The 21,161-nt window shown below is 30.7% G+C and overlaps 2 protein-coding genes across 3 annotated transcripts; one reads left to right on the forward strand and one right to left on the reverse strand.

Moving 5' to 3' along the window:
• Positions 1-1,543: 1,543 nt before the first annotated feature.
• Positions 1,544-4,012, reverse strand: ORC6 (origin recognition complex protein 6). The gene is made up of 10 exons (XM_039034773.2): positions 3,699-4,012; positions 3,562-3,608; positions 3,350-3,454; positions 3,184-3,264; positions 2,845-2,956; positions 2,689-2,751; positions 2,526-2,613; positions 2,358-2,428; positions 1,995-2,091; positions 1,544-1,885 (listed from the first exon to the last, which is right to left on the reverse strand). Exons 1-10 carry the CDS (start codon positions 3,816-3,818, stop codon positions 1,815-1,817), a joined length of 855 nt encoding a protein of 284 aa, XP_038890701.1. The 5' UTR covers positions 3,819-4,012; the 3' UTR covers positions 1,544-1,814.
• A 3,255-nt stretch (positions 4,013-7,267) lies between these two features.
• Positions 7,268-18,719, forward strand: CYP704B1 (cytochrome P450, family 704, subfamily B, polypeptide 1). Of its 2 annotated transcripts, none has more exons than XM_090314943.1 (6): positions 7,268-7,582; positions 8,548-8,763; positions 9,759-10,058; positions 16,363-16,749; positions 17,321-17,521; positions 18,540-18,719. In XM_090314943.1, exons 1-6 carry the CDS (start codon positions 7,319-7,321, stop codon positions 18,717-18,719), a joined length of 1,548 nt encoding a protein of 515 aa, XP_090171069.1. In that variant the 5' UTR covers positions 7,268-7,318. The 2 variants fall into 2 exon arrangements, with proteins under 2 accessions (XP_090171069.1, XP_090171070.1); XM_090314944.1 differs by having other exon boundaries at positions 7,310-7,582; positions 9,759-10,049.
• Positions 18,720-21,161: the final 2,442 nt, after the last annotated feature.

Raw genomic sequence — 21,161 nt, forward strand, 5'->3', positions numbered from 1 at the left:
AGAGATATTACCCATTGTGCTCAAAATTCATTTTTCTAAAAGTTGGCTTCAAGTGTTTATTCTAAACCAACTTATTTTATGTACTCATTTTTTCAAAATCTATTTTGAGTATTGCTAAACGCTTGATTTTTGTTTTCCAAAACGACTTATATTTTTAAATTAATCACTTGAAAATATATTCCAAACACACTTTTAATTCCCTAGGCCTAGTTTTCTTCGATTTACATTTATTAGTTTTGACAGTTTTTAGTCTTTTAGTTCTTTGAATGTCCTTTCAGCCTATTTTAAGGCTTGTAGTGCTTTTAAACTCAAATTAATGTCATAAGAAAACTCTCTTTTTTAAAATAATAATAATAATAATAATAAAATAAACCTCTTAGTATTGTTTTATTTTCAAATTTTTCTTTCGGTTTGAAGTTAAACTAATTCATTGGATTAGCTTTGATCATTCTAATTATGGAGTGAGTCATCTTGAAATCGAAGAGCGACCATCATAGATTCTAAGTTTGATTTAAAGAGTTATTCATCATTCTAACTAAATTTTTGGTTAGAATCATTTGTTGAATTTAATATTTGTGAGTATTTGGAAGAATCCTAAAAAGATCTCTAACTTTATAAATTCAATGCTCTTGTTGATACCAAAATTTGGTACCAACGTGAATTTATAATTTTCAAGAGAAAACGAACAACCGCCCTACATAAAAGTAAGAAAAACTCATAGAGGTGTGGTGCTTGGCTACCAACTCTCTAAACGATCAAGTCAGTTATCGTCTAGAGAGCTAGAGAAATAAAGAATTTAGGACGAATTTCAATGTACCTCAAATGTCACGAGTCCTCAAATATATAAATGAATTTCGTAAAGGTTATTTGCGGTCATGAGTCAAATTGTTACTAACTATTGTAAATTGTTGGATTTATTTCACTATCACTAGTGACCCAAGTATGTGCCAAAGTACCCCACTTATACATAATTTTTACCTTCATAGGGTCCACCTCCTCAAGCTCTATGGTCATCCCTATGAATCAACCTCTATACTTAGGGATTATGGTTTTACTACCAACCCTTCGATCAATCTGCAATACTTTGACATTATGACTTTATGACCAATAAACTTACTACTTGATATCTACCCTATAGATTAATCTCCACACTTAGCCAAACAAGTATTTACTTTTTCATCCACAACTCCTATTAACCGATTGGCACACAACAAAGAATGATGTTGTTTATGGAGGAAAAATTATGGCAAGTACTGAAAGTTTCCGATAATTGAAACTTGAATGTATATTTCTGCCTTGCATTTTGGACAAATGACACTTATCAGCTTCTCTCCTGCCTTTTTTACTTATGGAAAGACTCAATCAAATTATATAACTCATAATTGACAGAAAACCTATCATATGACTCGTAGTCTGGCAGTTGAAATTACTCCTTTTCCCTTTTATTCCTGTTATTGTATCTTAAATAAATACTTTATTTTTATTCAAGATTAAAATTTTTGTACATATATATAGATGTATCTATAAGTAAGAGGATTCAACATTGATATTAAAAATTGAACAATATCTTCAACTTCTGTTTGTAAAATGAATAGTAACACTAATTACAATTTCTATAACTTGGTTCAGGAAGTATAAACAAGTTAATTATTAATAAAAAAAAAAATACACTTTATAAATGTTATCCTCCTTATCCAGAAGCTCAAATGCTCAACTTAGGGAAATCGATCTGATAGAAAAAGGGGTTCAACCATCCACTTCTCTCCCTTAGTGAAAATCCTCTCTAATGTGGCACACAAAGATTTGATCATCTCCTATTTAACATCCGTTTCTTTAATTTCCTTAAAAAAGTCAAGGGAACTTTGTCTGGTTCGCTTGCCAAGAACTGAAAAAAATAGTATAATAACAGTTAGATGCCATGTTAACGAACTACTTTTTAGTTAACATCGAAACCAGAAAGTTGAACAAAAGAAAATGAAACACTTTTAAAAGACCTTTTCTCTTGTTCAGATTATTGGAAGCAATGACAGAGGATTTCCACTTATTATATGCATCTTCAGCCATTGGTTTTCGTCGTTTCGAGGTTGGAAACTAGAAATGAATGGCACATTAATAGTCAATACAAGATGCAAGGCTATATTAAGCATGAATTGAAAAAGAAAAAACATTGAGGCAAAGAACATTTAGAAACAACAGTAAAGGCTTGAAACATGGTATTGAAAAACAACTCGTCATGACACTCTCAATTTCGGCAAAAATGCTAAGCATGGCAACTTTGAATATGAAAAATGGGAACATGAACAACTAATAGAGTTCTTTCATGAAATTCTAGTAATGGGGATGCAGCTACTTGATACCTCTTCACCATCATCAGATAAATAGCCACCATCCTCGAGTTTCCTTTTCTCTGGCAATGCATCCAACAGGTCTGTTGCAATCCAATCATTAAGAGAGCAAAATCCATAAATAAGATAAGCCAACAAAGTGGGAAAATGGGGAAAATAAAGGCCATGAGAGACACATACCTCTGTTCCCTTTGGCATCCCTGGGATCTTTCTTTTCACTTGAAATCCCAAACACATCAAAGCATAAGTCCTTCATAGAAGTAGCAACCTGAAGTTTCAACAATTGGTTAATAATTGTCTCAATTTCTATACACAAATTAACAGAAAGGAATAAGCTCCTTACACATGAAAATTCGGATTCAGATGTGCCACTGAGTTCAATGAGCTTAACTTTGTCAACCTTGAGCTGTTATGAACAAAGCATTTCCAGTAGGAATTGATGGATAAGCATATATCCATGTTGGCAAACTGAAAAAGAAATGGATGTATGATGAGGTACCTTGTGCTTTTTTGCACACAAGTAAAAGGCTGCAGCCGTAAATACTGATCGGGAGAAGTCAGCATTAGCTCGTCGAGAAGCTGGCAATGACGCAACAAACCGATCCTTGTATCTAAAACAAATAAAACTAAATGTCATGATATGAGCTGATCAATTTTTAAAAGACATTTTAGATTACAGATCAACATAATTGATAGAGGCGACAAAAATCCATTGCCATTGATAAACATATGAGCAAGAATACTGCTTTATGCATACTTCATAATTCCGATAAAAATAAGATTTGAGAAGAAATGTGAAAGAAACTGAAATGAAAAGTTTCAATTAAAGAGATCTTACAGAGATAAGCCCTTCTGGACTGAAGTAACAAGCCTAACGCACCCAAACTGCACTGCCAATTCTCTGATATCGAGCCTACTTCTGCAACATCAGAGGAGTTCAATAAAGATACGCAAATATAAATAAAGAGTCACAAAAACAGAAATGTAGAGTACGAAAAACGCACTTGAAACCAAGACCATTCTGCAACAAATTGAAAGATCTGGTGTACGCTTTTTCCGACATCCCAGTTAACTTGATTGCACTGGATCTATCAAATAAAATCCCTAATCTGCGATAAAATGCCTCAATTTTCATCAAAATCCAAATACCAGTGGAATTACAAATTAGAAATCCAAATGAAACAAAGTTCAATCACACATTCAAATTAGACCCTACCTTGTAGCGGCGATTTCCAAACAGATTATGGCCTTGCAAACCTCACCCTGAAAACCAAAACCGAGAACGAGGGTCAAATTAAATGCAAACTTGAACAAGAACCGATCACAGAAGAAATGAAAAAGACGAAAGCTTACAACGCCAATAACGGAAGAATTGAAATGGAGATCGGAGAGGCGACGAAACTCCCCGGCTTTTCGGATGAGGGTTTCAGAATCGACAAGATCGAGCTTCCTGGCAATGTTCTGGAGATCCATGTGGGGGGAAATTGAAGAAAAGGAGGAAAGGGATTCTTCGGGGCGTAGGAATGGGATGGAGTGGAAATGAGGAAGAAGGTTGAAGATAAATGAAGGGCAAATGGCGGGAGGAGGAAAACATTTTCAGGGTTTTCGCGCGCAGTCGCTGAGGACGATTACGGGGAAGAAGTTTGGCGCCAACCCAAAATTTCCCTTTTTTGATTACGCGGCTGGGTCACTTTTATTATGTGTTTTGTTTTTTGTTTTTCTTTGATGTGAATTGTTTTTCTTTTTCCGTGAGACAAAAATGGATAATTATTAAGTTTATGGAAAATTTTAGTAGATTACGAAATATAAGTGCAACTTTAAAATATGAATATTTTGTGAATATAGACCATTTTTTACCCATCTATAATAAAATTTGATGTAATATTCTATTTATAAATCAATCATAATTAGCTACAATTGTGAACGTTAATTAGGTTATTTTTTAACACATTTACTTAAAATTATGAATCTTTTCACATTTAACGTTATCGTTAGTATTATCATTACTGCTTAGGGTCAAATGGTAACTGTGATAAATTTATATTTCTCATACTAACAATAACAATATTTATAATTATGAAGGTAATGCTATTGCTAGTAGGTCCTATGTAATTTTAAAATGAAATCGAATTTATCACCTTTCATACCTCAAGTGAATTACGTTCTCAAGATTGATTTTAATTTTAATTTTTTATTTTAAATAAAACTATTTTATTTAAAATTAGTTTTATAGATTAATTCAAAATTAATTAATTTATATAAAACTACTTTTATTTTAACTAAATATTTTTAATTAAAATAATATTAATTTAATATTAAATCAATAAAACATCAATTCCACCAATATGAATCAATTTCATATTTAAATCATAATTTAAATATTAATTGATTCTCCAATTTTGTTTAATTTCATCTAAATTTAACGTTTTTAAATTGTATCAAATACAATAAGTTGAAAACCCTAATAATTGATTTTGAACATTTCAAATTCATAACCCTAATTTCAAAATTCATCTAATTTAATACTCAATTTGTTATTCCAATTTATGAGCCAATAGAGGGACCTAATGGACCTGCAGATCATAAGTTCCAACGATTTGTAACTAATTTGTTAAACTCTTTAAATCGAATTAATTACTATTCGTTAACTATCAAGGCACACCACTATGGCTCGATAGTTGCACATCATTAACAGGTCATTCGTATTTACAACTGGGTCAAAATTACCGTTTTACCCCTATAAATACATCTTGCACCTTAAGCTCTCATTGACCATCTATCGAACAACTGATTTGTAACATCATTTATAAATCATATCCCTCTATACCAAGAGAGGGCGGGGCCCCGTTGTTCAAGATTAGGTATCAACGCTTAAGAGAACAACCTATATGCTAACCCTAAGCATAGCTATGTCCCTAGCTATTTAACTGGTCTTATCCCAAAATAGAAGGCTTATTGAATAGTGTTGTTGGACTACTCTCACATATGCAGATCAAAGGATAATCCCGAAATAAACAGGAGTTTATAGTCAGCTCAGGATTAAGATCGTGTTATCTTAGGTCATTTTAGTTTGAAATAGTCAGTTTTAATAGTAAACTGTTGTTATAAAGAAAAAGTGACTGTTTTGTGGTTCAGTCTTTATGCAAACTCATCGCATAGGATGTCTCACTCACATGTTTCTACATGAATGATTTGTGGATCACATCATTTGTATTACCTATACAAAACGAGCCACATCCAACAGTGTTACCAGGATGAGATACCCAGTTTCATCCATATACTTATAGACCATTTAGGTTACATACTATTAATTTGATCCTGTTTATGTCATCACATAAAGTTGAAATATTCATACTATAGCCATATATGTTTATTGGATTTTCATAATAGAATGCAATATCAACGACTTCATTGAATAACATACTCATTATATTTTATTGATAAATAGAATGTTTAACACAAAATTTACAAACTGCGAGTATAGGAAATTCCCAATATCCCCAAGATTCATGGCATCTAGGTGGATTTTGGTATGAAGTATCCATGACAAACAATTATTGTCGTTAATATCAAGGGCAACAAATACTAATTTTGTAAGATTTTTCATGACAGCACTATCACAAAATATTGTAGTTATGTTAGAAATTTAATAGATATCGAATATGCAAAATAACATTAAATTTATTAATTATAACGAATAGGAAAAAATCAACATACCTTTAGGACCTACCTTTAGTTGGAAAAACGATAGAAGCTCGTATTGATAACGTGTTGTGAATTCGAGGAGCACAACGGGAACACTGATATGGAGAAAATATAATACAATAATATATTTATATAATAATATTAAATATATATAATATAATATAAAATAAAATAACTACGATTATAAAATTATATAATATGAAAATTAGTGGAAATGGAATTCTCACCATTGTATGTGTGATTTTAAGATCCACCAAATGTCACTATTTATAGGCAAAGTGGCAAGTACGATATTGACTTACATGGACAACAAACATGAATAATTACAAAGCATATGAAGAACATGAATGGTGACACATGATTTTGGAACACTAAGCAATGAACATCTATTTAATATTATAATATCTATAGTACCCTCAACATGTTTTATCTTTGAAATTTTTTTCTCTCTCCTTATCTTTCTCGCTTAACTTTTATTTATCTCAATATAATTCTCTTTGAGAATTTTTTCAATCTTAAATGTAATATTTGTTTTAGTAATTGGATGATTCTAGAACTACCTTTGAAAATAAATACTAATAATTTAAAAGTATTTTTTAAATTAAAATTCATTCAATGATTTTGACACTCGACGTTCTAAAAATGGGGTACTATCAGGTTGGGTGAATTCAATAATAGAGGTTGGTTGGCATTCTGGCCTTCTTTCTCATTTCAAGGCCTACCCGAAAGAGAATCCAATATTTCTTGATCATAAATATCTGAATAAGATGAACCACCCCCAAATTATTTGTACAAATATGGAGCAAAATACTAGTATGATTAATTTATCACATAAATCAATTTGGTTAAAATCACACTGTTTCTAAAAACACTCCCAAACATACCCTAAAAATCATGTGATAAATTTAGGAGGCATATCAATCCAGTTAATAGTTAAGTAGCGAAATTACATTTTGGAAATAATTAAGTAATCTTAAGATTTAAAGGAGTGATGGAAGAAGTTAGGTGAATGTATTGGGTAAGTAAAACAAAATATAATGGTTAGGTAGAACACACAAAAAGTGGATGTTTAATTATGTAGTGAAGCATAAAGATTGTTGTGTTTTTTAAAATGCAACTAATTCCAAGGTTAAGGGTTATTAATTAATATATATAGAGATAAAGAGCTCCGATCCGGCCATAATACAATGTTTTCAAGGCTAAAAATGGCAAATTCAAATTCAGAAGATCAATGGTACAATTTAACAAGAAGTGGAGTAGTGTTGGGGATGATAACATGCTTGATCTGGACATGGATGATTGTTCATAGATGGAACCAAAGGAAGAAGACGACAGGTCCTAAAACATGGCCACTCGTAGGAGCAGCAATCGAACAGTTTCAAAATTACCACAGAATGCATGACTGGATTTTGGGTTACCTTAATCTCTCCAAAACTGTTGTTGTTCCTATGCCTTTCACTACTTATACTTACATTGCTGACCCTGCTAATGTTCAGCACATTCTCAAGACCAACTTTGCTAATTATCCAAAGGTACAATTGCCCTTCCCCAATTATTCCCTACTTTCCTTTTGGGTGGGTTTGATCTTTCTTTTCCTATTTGAAATAAATAATACTTAAATGCTTCTTGAGCTACACTTATTTTTACGCATCCCACTAAATTGTCTAATTTTATACTCAAATGACAAATTCACTTTACTTATTTTTCAAAATGTTTTAATTCTCTGTGTGCGTGTGTGATGAGAGTGAGATGCATAAGATGCATTCTAGTATTATTATTATTTTTTAATATACATGTACTTTTTTTTTCTTTTTTAGTTTTATTTGGTAACTAGATTTCAAAATATTAAACTTACGTTCTTAAATTTTGAGTTTGATTTCAATTTAGCTCTTAGGTTTCAAAATATTATAATTTTATCCTGGAGTTTGAATTTTATTTCAATTTGGACTATAGGTTTCAAGATTTATACATCTAATTTTAATATCGATTTTTCACTCAATACTCATTTTCAGTCTTTGATGCTAATATGTATTAATTGAAAATAACTATGAAGTGAAATTTTAAAATTAATTTTACTAGTTATGAATGGAAATTAATTATTTATAATTATTTTAAATTAATCAATAAAAAGGTAATAATTTTTTAGTTAAAATTTAATGTCAAGAGTGTAAATCTTGAAATCTAGAGACTAAATTGAAACAAAACTAAAATCTCAAGGGTAAAATTGTAACATTTGAAAACTTAAGGTCTAAATTGAAATCAAACTTTAAACTAATCGAAGGATTAAAAGTGTATACCTTCCGAAATTTAGGGATTAAAACTGTATTTCTCCCTAAAACTCAGCTCATTAATTACGAACAATCAAAACAACATTTAACATGGTATCAAAATTTCATATTTAATTACGAACAATCAATTCTTTCTTTCTTTCTTTTTTTTTTTAAAAAAAGAAAGAAAATATCTGAGAAAGTAATTTTGGTGATAATTATTATTGAAGGGTGATGTGTATCATTCATACATGGAAGTGCTTCTTGGAGATGGGATCTTCAACGTAGATGGAGTGCTGTGGAGGAAACAAAGGAAAACTGCGAGCTTCGAATTTGCATCCAAGAATTTGAGGGATTTCAGTACCTTAGTTTTTAGAGAGTACAGTCTCAAGCTATCAACTATTTTAACACGAGCCTCTTTACACAACCAACAACTTGACATGCAGGTGACTTTATCAACCCCTTTTTTCTTTCCTTTTTTCAATTACAGCAAATACAAGGTTATATATTGAAACTTTTAGTACCAACTAAATAAGGTCACGTTACCCGTTTACTAACCATTTAGTTTTTTGTTTTTGTTTTTGAAAATGAATTGTACTAACACTTTTTCATCCTTAAATTTCTTGTTTTGTTATCAATCTTTTGCCAATCTTTTCAAAAACTAATCTAAAATTTGAAAACTTAAAGAAGTAATTTTAAAAAATGTGTTTTTGTTTTTGAATTAACTAAGAAATTATGAAATGGGATATATATATATATATATAATCCTTTATGTTTTTACTTAGAACTTTATTAACATACGTATTGGAATATATTTATTTTTCCAAATTTAGATATTATAAAGTTGAATTTTAACAACTTGTTTGTTTTGGTCTTTAAATTTATTTGATTTAACTTGATTTTAGAGTCAAGTATAAATTAAAATAATATTCAAATCTCCAAGTTAAATGTGTAACATTCTTCCAAACTCAAAATTTAACTTCAATATTTCATGTTAATCAATCAAAGTGTATAAAAAAAGGAAAAAAACGATGCAAGAAAATATAACTACTTAATAAAATTGAATGGCAAGTTGAATACTAAAAACATTAATAAATAATATAATAATTAAAATAATAATAAACACTTAAATGTATGTTAGTGGACAAGGGGAATATTCAAGATTATGAAATTATAATTGGGACAAAATAGTTAAAAAAATAAATAAAAAAATAAAAAAAGATGTTAACCACTTTTTTAAGATTAATTTTCAAATATATAAAAATAAACAAAAATATTTATAAATATAGTAAAAATTTACTATCTATCTGTAATAAACTGTAATTGACTACTATCTATGTTTATCTGTATGGTAGATAGTGATATTTTTCTATTATCTGTTAATATTTTTAATAGTTTTCTCATTTAATATATATATATATATATTTTAAATTGGGTGTAGGAATTGTTGATGAGAATGACTTTGGACTCCATATGCAAAGTGGGATTTGGTGTTGAAATTGGATCATTGGCTCCAAATTTGCCAGAAAATAGCTTTGCTAAGGCCTTTGACACAGCCAACATGATAGTCACCCTTCGCTTCATTGATCCTTTATGGAAAGTTAAAAGATTTCTGAATTTGGGATCTGAAGCTCTTCTCGATAAATCCATCAAAATCATTGATGACTTCACCTATTCTGTCATTGCCACAAGAAAAAAAGAGATCCAAGAAGCTCAAACCACAAGCAAAGATGCCAATAAGGTCATTTAACTTTATCATGCTCCTACTTTACTACCCTTTACTTTTAGTATATTTATTTTTACAATTGCTTGTTTATCAAATGATAAATTAACTAGATACAAAATTCAATTTTTAAAGAAGGAAAATTATCACCAACAAAAAAAAATGTCAAAACTATTTACATAAATAAGGAAAAAAAAACGGATAGACATTGATGGACTTCTATCCGTTTTTATCACTGATAGACATTGATAGATTTCTATCAGTTTTTATCACTAATAGACATTGATAGACTTCTGTCAGTCTCTATCAAATAAGACTAAAATTTTACTATTTCGTATAAATAGATTTTTTATTTTTTATTTTTGAAAATCTCCCTTGAAAAAAGGGTCAAATGGGTGAAGCTTATTAGACTCCTAATTGAAAATTTAGAATCTTAATGAAGTTTATAAACTAGTCTATTCGATAATTTTAAAAGTTATCTAAGATTTAAATAGATAAAAACCTAAGAGTTTAAAAATTAAACTCGTAACTTAAATCGTCTATAAATAAGTTTCAACTACTATTATTGTGGTTGTTATTTTCTTGATAATGAAGTTGGATGAATACAATAGTTGACAAGAGTATGGAATTAGATCCATTGGCAATCATTTAAATTTGATGAAATATTATAACTATATGTTATATAGTAATTTTGTTTTTGCTTTTTGGTCTTCAAATATAACGGTGGCTTATTGATATATATTTTTTAATATTTTACTTTTATGACCTTGGCTGAGATTTTAAAAATATTACAATCTAGAAAAGAGTTTTCTAAGGTTTGGAGCATTTAGTCACTCTTTATCTTAAATTAGTTATTTTAATCTTCTGGTTTCTAAAAATAAGTTTGTAAGGTTCTTCTACAAATAAAACCACTAAATTTAAATAGAAAATGATGTGATAAGATACTTGAAAAATCATATAATTTTCAATATTTTACTCATCTATTTTCCTTCTCACCTCTTTCTCCCTTCCTTATTGTTCTCTCTTCCAGAACGATGAAGAAATCTCAATAGAAAACCCCATTTAATCAATTCTACCGGATAATGGGTTTCTACACATCAATATGTATTACAACAATTCGAGTTTGACTTACAAAAACTACCAACGAAAAGAACAAAAGATGGAAACAAAAACATATTGCACGGAGCATCAAATACTGCAATTGAATTTGTTTTCATTGAAGGGTAAACATTATAAGGATTTATAGATAAATAAAATCTAACAACCAATGCACTAACTTCTACCACATCTTGAAAATCTCCTCTATCATTCTCAATAAGCTATTAGATTACTCACTAATTTTCAACATTTCTCCTTAGTGTAAACTTACAGTCTAACAACACCAATTATACTTATGAATTGCTCTTCTCTATTCAAGAATGTCTCTAACTTCATTATGAGATTGATGAGGTTCATCTTTACAAAAATCACCCATTAAAAAACAAAGTATTATTTAGTTGTACCTCATAATCAGATAAATAATTAGATTGTGTTCTTTGTCTAGAAGACTTACAAACAACATTTTCAGTACCTTACCTCAACATTCTCTCCAAGATTAACATTAATGCTCTTTTTCATTTGATACATCATCAGTAAAGAAATACAACAAGCGAACAACATCGCCTTTCTTTGAATTTGCATCCATTTGATATGATGAAACCTCGTCAAACATCACATCTCAAGAAACAAAAACTTCCATTTTTTTTGGATCCACACATTTCCATCCTTTCCTATGGGTATCATATCCAACAAAAAGACAACGTTTTGTCTTTGGATCTAATTTAAGACGTTTACTCTTTGAAACATGAAACATAACAAATTGACCAAAAAATTTGAAGATAACTCACATTAGGTCTTTGATGATATAGTACCTAAAAAAGAGATAGATCCAACCCTGTCGCTCCGAGTCTAGGAAGAGGACATGAATGAGCCGATATCACATTTGAATGAAAAGAATCTTAAGGACATGGAAGTATGGTTAAGAAAGGCTTAATTCAAAGTTACCACCTATACCAACAAGGTGCGATTCTTTTTCAGTGACTCGATTATAAGAGCTCCAAAATTAAGTGTGCTAATTTTCTTAGCATAGTGAGGACAAAACATGTTGAAAGGACCTGTGTTGGTTTGTGGGGTGACTTTCACTCTTAGAAGCATCAAGACAAGCAAGGATGACATTGCTAGGTCATAGGGAATACAGGCAAACGTAAAGATCATCAGGTATCGAATCCGGATTCCGCATCCTAGTCTAAATCCTGAGTCTATAATGACCATAGCATAACAACCAGAATAGTTAGGTCTTCTAGTTGGTCTCATCAAATTTGAATGAACTAACTACAATACACTAATAGATTTGTTATTTGAATTTGAAAAAGGAAGATGATGCGAATCCAAATTGACAACCAGGATAAATCACACCATGATGTATTTCCTTAAAGAAAGGATACCATTAAGAAACTTCTTCATAGAAATTCTTTCCAACGACTGGTAACCACTATTACTCAATTGAGCAAGCTAAAGTGTTGCACCATAATTATGACTCGTCTTTTCAACATATGAATCATTTACAGACAAGAATAGAGAGATTCTTTCCTTTTTCCAGTTAGAAAAATAGCACATTTAATTTCTTACCGTTGAAAATCATTTTTAGAACATTTAGACCAAAAAGAATATACTATCTAGAGTTGGTAATCCGAGAGACAGAAACCAAATTCTTCTTTAAATCTGGAACATAATAAACATCTTCAAGAGAAACAACAGCAAAATTCGATGCAACATTCTCAATATTAACATGCCCTTCTTCATTAACGGAATAAGTTTGCTTGTTGTTGCCAAGTATTTGTTTCATTAATGCTTTTGAAAGCAAGTTTTCCAATTCAACGATAGAAGGTTGATTTACCCAACTTGTATCGATGAAATAAACAACATAAACTCATTTCACAATCCACAAATAATATAAAGATGCAAATAAACATCACTAATAGGCTTCTCTTTGTTCAATTATGAAATTCAAAACACAAAATCATAACTTTTAGAAAATATTCTAAAATTGAAAAATTACCTTGAGCCGTTGTGGCAAGTTCATTCTCCAAATACTCCAATTTTGTCGTATTCTTTTGAGTGAACAAAATTTCAAGTGTGTCTCACACTTTCTTTGAAGAATTCTCATCATGAATATATTCGATATATAGCTTACCAATAGAATTTTGAAAAGCAAATAATGTTTTGCCACACTTGACCTTCCACTTCCTCATCTTTCTTTCGTGTCTCAGCATTCTCCAAAGTATCTTATGGAAATGGATTATCACAAGAAACAGTATCTCACAAATCTTGTCCTTGTGAAAAAGTTTCCATACATAGCCTCCAATAGCTATAATTATCGTTGATAAGTTGACTACACAAATATTGTTTCCATCGTTCATCTCCACTGAGTATTTAAACTCAAGCACAAAATCAAGAATCCGAGCACTCTAATACCACGTAAAGAACAATAATAAACAAAGAGAACGAAAGATGCAAACAAAAATATATATTACACAGTGGATCAAATGCTTTAATTGAGTTATGTTTTCATTAAAGTGGGAACATTATAAGTATTTATAGGAAAGATAAGAACTACAAACGATAAGGACTTTTCAAGGGTGCTTACAATAAAATAATATTTATAATTATCGATCTAGCCAACCTATACTATTGAGTATTAAAAGTGGCATGATCGGGTCGAACCACAACCTAAGATAAAATCTCTCTAAAGTAAATTTATTAAGGAAAATAGTAAAAGAGGAGGAGCATTTGACAGGATATACTAAATTGTAGAACATTAAAGTGCGAAAAATAAGATAGATTGGAGAGAGAGAGAAGGGGATAGCTCGAGATTATCTTTGCCGATTAAGAGATCGTTGGGCTATTTATGGATTAATTCATCGATTTATCATAGTAATTGGGTTATTGGGTTATCTAATTAACAAGCCTAATCAAGTAATTTGGTAATGCTAATCAGACTCCTTTAATAGCAAATCGAATTGTAATGCAATGTCAAAATTCTAAATTAACTAAATAACCGTCACACTACTAGTTAATTGCATTACTCTTTGATTGATTAGACCATTAAATTAAATTGGTCAAACCTAATGTCTTTCTATTCCTAAGGTTTTGTTATCTTTCATTATTATAGGGACCTTGGTTATGCTAGAGATTGAACCATAACTATAACTCCACTTATTTACTACTCAAATTAAGCATGCTTTCATTACGAAACCTAGTACACATGGCAAGCATACACAACCTACACTTTGAGATGACTAATCTGTCACATCAATTGAACATACATTGCACATGAATTCAAACAAGGAGTAGAAAACATGATGAGATAAAAAAAAAAAAAAAAAACCTATAGATTCCATCAAAATCTCATTAAATCCACAAATAAATTCCCAACAAACCTCAAAATTGATGTTTAGGGCCTAGCCGGTCATTGAATCTCAAATCCCGATGCCATAATCTTCATTACAAAGAAAAATCTAAAGAAATCTCATGGGTAATCAAGAATATCCACAATTGGGCTTAGAGCTCCCAAAATCGCCTAGTAACTCTTCTCTCTAAACCCTAAAAATGAATTAAATGCTTTTATAGACTCGTTGACAATGCTATGACGCTGCATCTCAATGGGCTAAGTTTTCGTAGCTCCAAATTTGCGACAGTCTCGTAGTGCCAACCCATCTTCTGTCTTTGTCGGTAGTGCCTTAGGGGCATTTTCGTCATTTCTTCTCCTTTGAAGTCCCAAATGCTCCTCTAAATTCCTAATAGAGAACTGCTCATAATGTTCTAGAATACTAGTAATGCTTGAAGTCCTACAAATAAAGACATTTAAACTTATTAATCATTCTAAACAAGCGAGGTTAGATGGATTAAGATAACTTATTTGGAAACTATCAACTACATTCTCCTTCCGTCATTCCTACTAAATCATTAAGTCACTTCCCTCCAATTTAAAAGACACTACCTAAAATTAAAACCACTAACTTCAGTTTAAAAAAATAATTTAAACTACTTACAAATTAAAGATTGCACTAATTTTAAACACCCTCCTTTAAAAAAATGACGTTCATTCAAAATGTAATTGTCAAAGGCGTCTTCATAGTCGCGAGGCTCTTATTTGCTGTTGCTGTCACCGGTAATCATTACTTGACGAAATTATTCCTTCATCAACGTGCGTGATTTATTTTCTAACTCTAAATTATGTTTTTTATATGGTTTTATAAGCATTAACTTGTTTATTATTTCTCATCTAAAACAATTTATTATGCTTTAAGTGAAAATTATATAAGTCAACGACACACAACTATAATTCAGACTAAATGGCATCAATATCCTGAAAAATAAAAGATGGAGAAACTCGTTTTTTAACGAAAAATGTGTGTGGCTAGAGAGAGTTGGGATTTTCAATCGATTTGGTAATGGAGACGGAGGAGAGAGAACAAGAGACAAAGGAGAAAGAAGGGAGAAAAAGAAAATACCAAGTGATTTAACACATTAGTTGTTTGGTCAATATTCTATTTAAATTTAATAGTTCTATTTGTAGAGGGACCTTTTAAATCTACTTTCTCTATAACTTATAGACTAAAACGGCAAATTTGAAACAGACACTTATTATTCAAATCTCATGGATCAAAAAAATATTTTTCTCATTTTTTCTATGCGAAACAAATTTGTTTAATTTCTACATACCATTTTAAAAATTCTTTAGTAATGAATTCATTAGTAAGAAGTGAACTCAACGGGATCTAGGTTTAGATAAAATGTTGTGTTCTCTCAATTGCACCTTTGGATGTTTTCCATATATTTTGTGCTATAAATCACCAAGTTAGAATATCTCTACATTTTAGGCTACTTTCCATTCTTGTGATTTTTTTTATATGTACTCTAATACCTTATTAGTAAACACAACACTTCAATTCAATAAAATCTACAAATATTATAGGTCCTATTGAATGAACTGTTGTGTTTACAAATAAGATTACAAGATTACACATATTACACAAAAGAATTACAAGAGCTAGGGAGTCTAATATGCTAATTTATAGTAAATATTTACTATAACAATGTGAAAGAAATTTATAGTAAATGATAGAAACATTTAGAACAAAATGTTGTTATAATGAAACCCAATCAATTTGATTGGGTCTTTACAATTTACTTTGAGCTTTTTTTTTGTTAGAAAAATAAAAATTTGAAGATTATATAGAATTTGAAATTCACTAACTTATGTTATGCTATAAGCTGACAGATAAAACATGACATATTGTCAAGATTTATTGAGTTGGGCGAAGACCCAAACAACAACTTCACAAACAAAAGCTTAAGAGATGTTGTTCTTAACTTCGTGATTGCTGGACGTGATACAACAGCTGCAACTCTTTCATGGGCTATTTATATGATAATGACTCATTCTCATGTAGCCGACAAACTTTACTCAGAGCTCAAAAGTTTCGAAGAAGAAAGAGCTAAAGAAGACAACATTTCATTGCTTCAATATCAAACAACTGATCTTCAATCATTTGAGAAAAGAGTAATGCAGTTTTCAGAACTCCTTAATTATGATTCACTTGCTCGATTACATTATCTGCATGCTATCATCACTGAGACACTTCGTCTTTACCCTGCAGTCCCTCAGGTACAAACTATTACTAGTTGTTAAATCATTACAAGTAAGGTCATGTTTACACCGGTTGAAAAGTAATCCATCAATGGTAATATAAAAATAGCCCCAGTTGATTATTTTTGTTATTGTTTACCTGCTTTCCGTAATCGTAATGAGATTGGGGCCGACCTTAATCAAATCTATAATCTTATTGAGGAATAAAAGATGTTCAATCTGATTGCAGTTGAAAATTACGTAGAACCCACTACCTTTATCGTTACGATTATCGTAACCGTTACAGATATTGTTACCGTAACAATATAAAAATTATAAATTTGCCACATTTATTCTTACTTTTACTGCTACCATTACCATTACTATTACCGTTAAGGTCAAATAGTATCGATAGCGGTAACAATAAAATGTAGCTGATTCATAATTCTAGGTAAACGCAAAAGCAATCCGATTGTTTTTGCGATTCAGGCCTATTATGATTCGTCTGTCAATGAAATCTCATTCCTATTATACCAATTTTCATTACGGTTTGATAAACGTGACCTAAATTCCGTTTTCATCAATTTTATGGGTTTTAATTGTTGTTTAGGATCCAAAGGGAATTTTGGAGGATGACATATTGCCAGATGGGACAAAGGTAAAAGCTGGAGGAATGGTGACGTATGTTCCTTACTCAATGGGAAGAATGGAATACAATTGGGGTTCTACTGCAACTTCTTTTGACCCTGAAAGATGGCTTAAACAAGGCATTTTCCACAATGAATCTCCGTTCAAGTTCACAGCTTTTCAGGTGATTCCATTATTATTTATTTTTTTTTTCTTGAGAATACCATTATTCAATTATATATAATTAAAATAAAAAGAAAATCATACGAAATTAATGTTCTGTTTGATAACCATTTCGATTTCTATTTTTGGTTTTTAAAAATTAAGTCTATAGACTTACTTCCACCTCCAATTTTTCTTAAGTTGTTATCTACATTTTACCTAGGGGTGTTCATGGTTGGGGTGTTCATGGGTAGGGTTGAAAGACTTTTTAGACCCAACCCAATTGTTCGGGTTGTAAATTTTAATATTTGAATTGGGTTGATTTGGGTTAATCAAATCTTTTATTTAAAATTTTGTTCTAAAAAAAGCAAAATGTAAATATATAAAAATCTAATTTAATTATTTTTATATATTGAATTAAGATTAACATCTCAATTTCAATTTATATAGTGAAAAAATTAATTATAAAGTGCAAAAAAACTACTTTTAAGAGTTGTTGAATAATAAATTAGTAAAAAATATTGGAATTAAATAAAATTAAAATCAATATATGTATAAATAATTGTATTTTAAGTAATAAAAAATATATTTTGTAAAGTTAATAATAAATTCGGGTTGGTTCGGGTTGGTTTGGGTTATATCAGGTGACCTATGAACCAACCCAACCCATAAAATTTTTATTTATTTGAACCCAACCCAACCCAAATGAGTTGATAACACAACCCAAATCGCATGAATTGGGTTGGGTTTATCGATTTTTTTGGGTCATCAGGTTTCTTGAGCACTTCTAATTTGACCAATGGTTTAAAAAATTAAGCCAAATTTTGAAAACTAACAAAAGTAGAATTTAAAAACTTGTATTTATTTTTAGAATTTCGCTAAGAATTTAACTAATGTACTCAAGAAAGATACAAATCATTATAAGAAATAAAGAGAAAACAAGCTTAATTTTAAAAAATTAAAAACGAAAAAACGAAATGATTATCAAACGGGACCCATTAATATGAAACTTAAGGTGAAATAATGGTTTTGCCATGCAGGCTGGACCAAGGATCTGCATGGGCAAAGACTCGGCATATCTACAAATGAAAATGGCCCTTGCCATTTTGTGCAGATTTTACAAATTCAGTTTGGTGAGTGGGCATCGAGTCAACTATAGAATGATGACTATTCTCTCCATGGCCAATGGTTTGAAAGTTACCGTAGCTCTACGCTCTTAAAATCACTCTATTTAATTGCAGTTTCATGAACAATCAACCAAAAACATGTAATAAATCTCACTACAAATTTCAACATCATGATTCCATTTCATGTTCCCATCTGTCATTTTTTAAGAAACAAACAAAGAGAAAACCAGAATAATGTGAAAATGTTGAATGATATTATTTCCTGTACATAGGCTCATATATAAAGCAACTGTATATATAAGGAAACGAACAAAATTTCAACATATTCCATGATTAAAGAGGGAAATTTTCAAGCAGTTAGTGGTAGAATATTGGATGAATTATACAACAAACCTAACATACCTCCTCAAACGAGTGAGTGAAATGACCACTCGGAGTTTGCCACGAAGTTCCGCAAATTTTGCTTTAGAGAATGGTTTGGTCAAACGGTTAGTAACTGAGGATACATAACGAACATCAAGTTGACGTGCTAGAACTTTATCACAAATAAAATGAATATTTAATTGGCAGACGAGGAAAAAGGCACTCGTGTTATCATACCAGAGGATGGATGTGCAAGAAAGACGAAGGTCAAATTATGTGAGTAAGGATTCAAGCCAACAAATCTGTGTTGTAATTCGAGCTAAAGCTCTATATTTGTACTCTGTACTCGACGAGCCACACTATGTTGTTTTCTCGAGATCCATGTCGTGTATGTGTAAGATATTGAAGTGTACCTATCAAACTTTTATACTCAGTGGGATTAAGAAGAAGATCTCCATCATAAGCTGATGAAAATTTTCCAACAACAGTAGACTTGAGGCTGGTTTAAGGTACTGGAAATTCAATTTATGCAACAAATCAACGATGTATTTACTCTGGCTAAGGATAATAAACCTTCTGTAGTTCGGTATACGTCAAAGCCAAGGAAGAAACTCAAGTTACCATATCGTTTAACGTAAATAAACAATTAAATTCACCAGTAAACTTGGTAATAACATGAAGATCATTTAATGTTACAACAATATCATCAACATAGACCAATAAGAAAATAATAGTGGTTTCAAACTTGAAGGAAAGAAACGAGGTATCATCCTTAAAGTTGCAAAAATTCCAGCCAAGTAAGACATTTAATGTAAATATGTAAAAATCTAATTTAATTATTTTCATATATTGAATTAACATCTCAATTTCAATTTATATAGTGAAGAATTTATTTCTAAAGTGCAACAAAACTACTTTTAAGAGTTGTTGAAAATAAATTATAAAAAAAATATTGGAATTAAATAAAATTAAAATCAATATATGTATAAATAATTGTATTATAAGTAATAAAAAATATATTTTGTAAAGTTAATAATAAATTCAGGTTAGTTTGGATTATATTAGGTGAACCCATGAACCAACCCAACCCATAAAATTTTTATTTATTTGAACCCAACCTAACCCAAATGAGTTGATAACCCAACCCAAACCCCATGAATTGGGTTGGGTTGATTGATTTTTTCGGATCATCGATTTTTTGAGCACACCTAATTTTATCAACTGTAACGACCCGACCCCCTAGGACTTAGGTAAGGTCGTTACTAAAATAAATGCATGCAAAGAATTTAAAACGACACTCAGTTATTTGAAATAAATGCTAATTAAAATAAGAGAAGTTTAAAAGACATTTATTAAATGCAACAATAATAGGGTACCCATAAATCATAAAGGTTAATAAATACATATGAAAAACAATTCTTAATAATAAGTTTCAGACATCAAAACTAAACATTAAGAGAAACATGAAAATTACTCTAATTCTCATGATGCGGAAGCGTAAAAACTAGTCCCCGTGGCTCGATCATGAATTCCGCTGCGCCATCATCGGTGCATCTCTACCCTTACCTGAAACATCAACATAAGAAAGAATGAGTATGAAATACTCAGTAAGTAACCCCACCACTGGGGTCAGGCTAGGCATCTATGTCCTCTAGATACCCACATATGGCATATAAACATATGGAACAACTAAGAGACTGAGTTCTATCCTATTGTAGTCAAGTATGCCCACAAAACTGGTGAATCCCAAAGGAAACACAAAACTGGTGAATCCCAAAGGAAACACAAACTGGTGAATCCCGAAGGAACCACAAACTGGTGAATCCCAAAGGAAACACAAAACTGGTAAATCCCGAAGGAAACACAAAACTGGTGAATCCCGAAGGAAACATAAACTGGTGAATCCCGAAGGAAACACAAACTGGTAAGCATCTAACTAATTAATGAGGATATTCACACAGTCTTAACGTACTAAGATTCAACATTGTACAGTTCTAAAACATACATAAATTTTTTTGATACCATGGCTTCATCACATACACATATTTCTTAATAACATATTATACATCATCCATGTATAATTTACATCATAAATCCACAACATGCAAGTATGCCTCAACACCAACAGATCAGACATCGACATGTGAAAACACATACTATCACATACTAACG

Source organism: Benincasa hispida, chromosome 6, assembly GCF_027475165.1.
Source record: "Benincasa hispida cultivar pf3 chromosome 6, pf3_genome.v1.1, whole genome shotgun sequence".
Lineage (NCBI taxonomy): Eukaryota > Viridiplantae > Streptophyta > Magnoliopsida > Cucurbitales > Cucurbitaceae > Benincasa > Benincasa hispida.

Excerpts from the sequence above, each read along its gene's own strand:
- ORC6 (XM_039034773.2), bottom strand. The coding sequence starts at position 3,818 with ATGGATCTCCAGAACATTGCCAGGAAGCTCGATCTTGTCGATTCTGAA. Across the intron at positions 2,752-2,844 it reads TGTGTGCAAAAAAGCACAAG|CTCAAGGTTGACAAAGTTAA; the intron begins GTACCTCATCAT and ends TGTTCATAACAG. Across the intron at positions 2,092-2,357 it reads TATCTGATGATGGTGAAGAG|TTTCCAACCTCGAAACGACG; the intron begins GTATCAAGTAGC and ends ATTCATTTCTAG.
- CYP704B1 (XM_090314943.1), top strand. The coding sequence starts at position 7,319 with ATGATAACATGCTTGATCTGGACATGGATGATTGTTCATAGATGGAAC. Across the intron at positions 10,059-16,362 it reads CAAGCAAAGATGCCAATAAG|ATAAAACATGACATATTGTC; the intron begins GTCATTTAACTT and ends ATAAGCTGACAG. Across the intron at positions 17,522-18,539 it reads TCAAGTTCACAGCTTTTCAG|GCTGGACCAAGGATCTGCAT; the intron begins GTGATTCCATTA and ends TTTGCCATGCAG.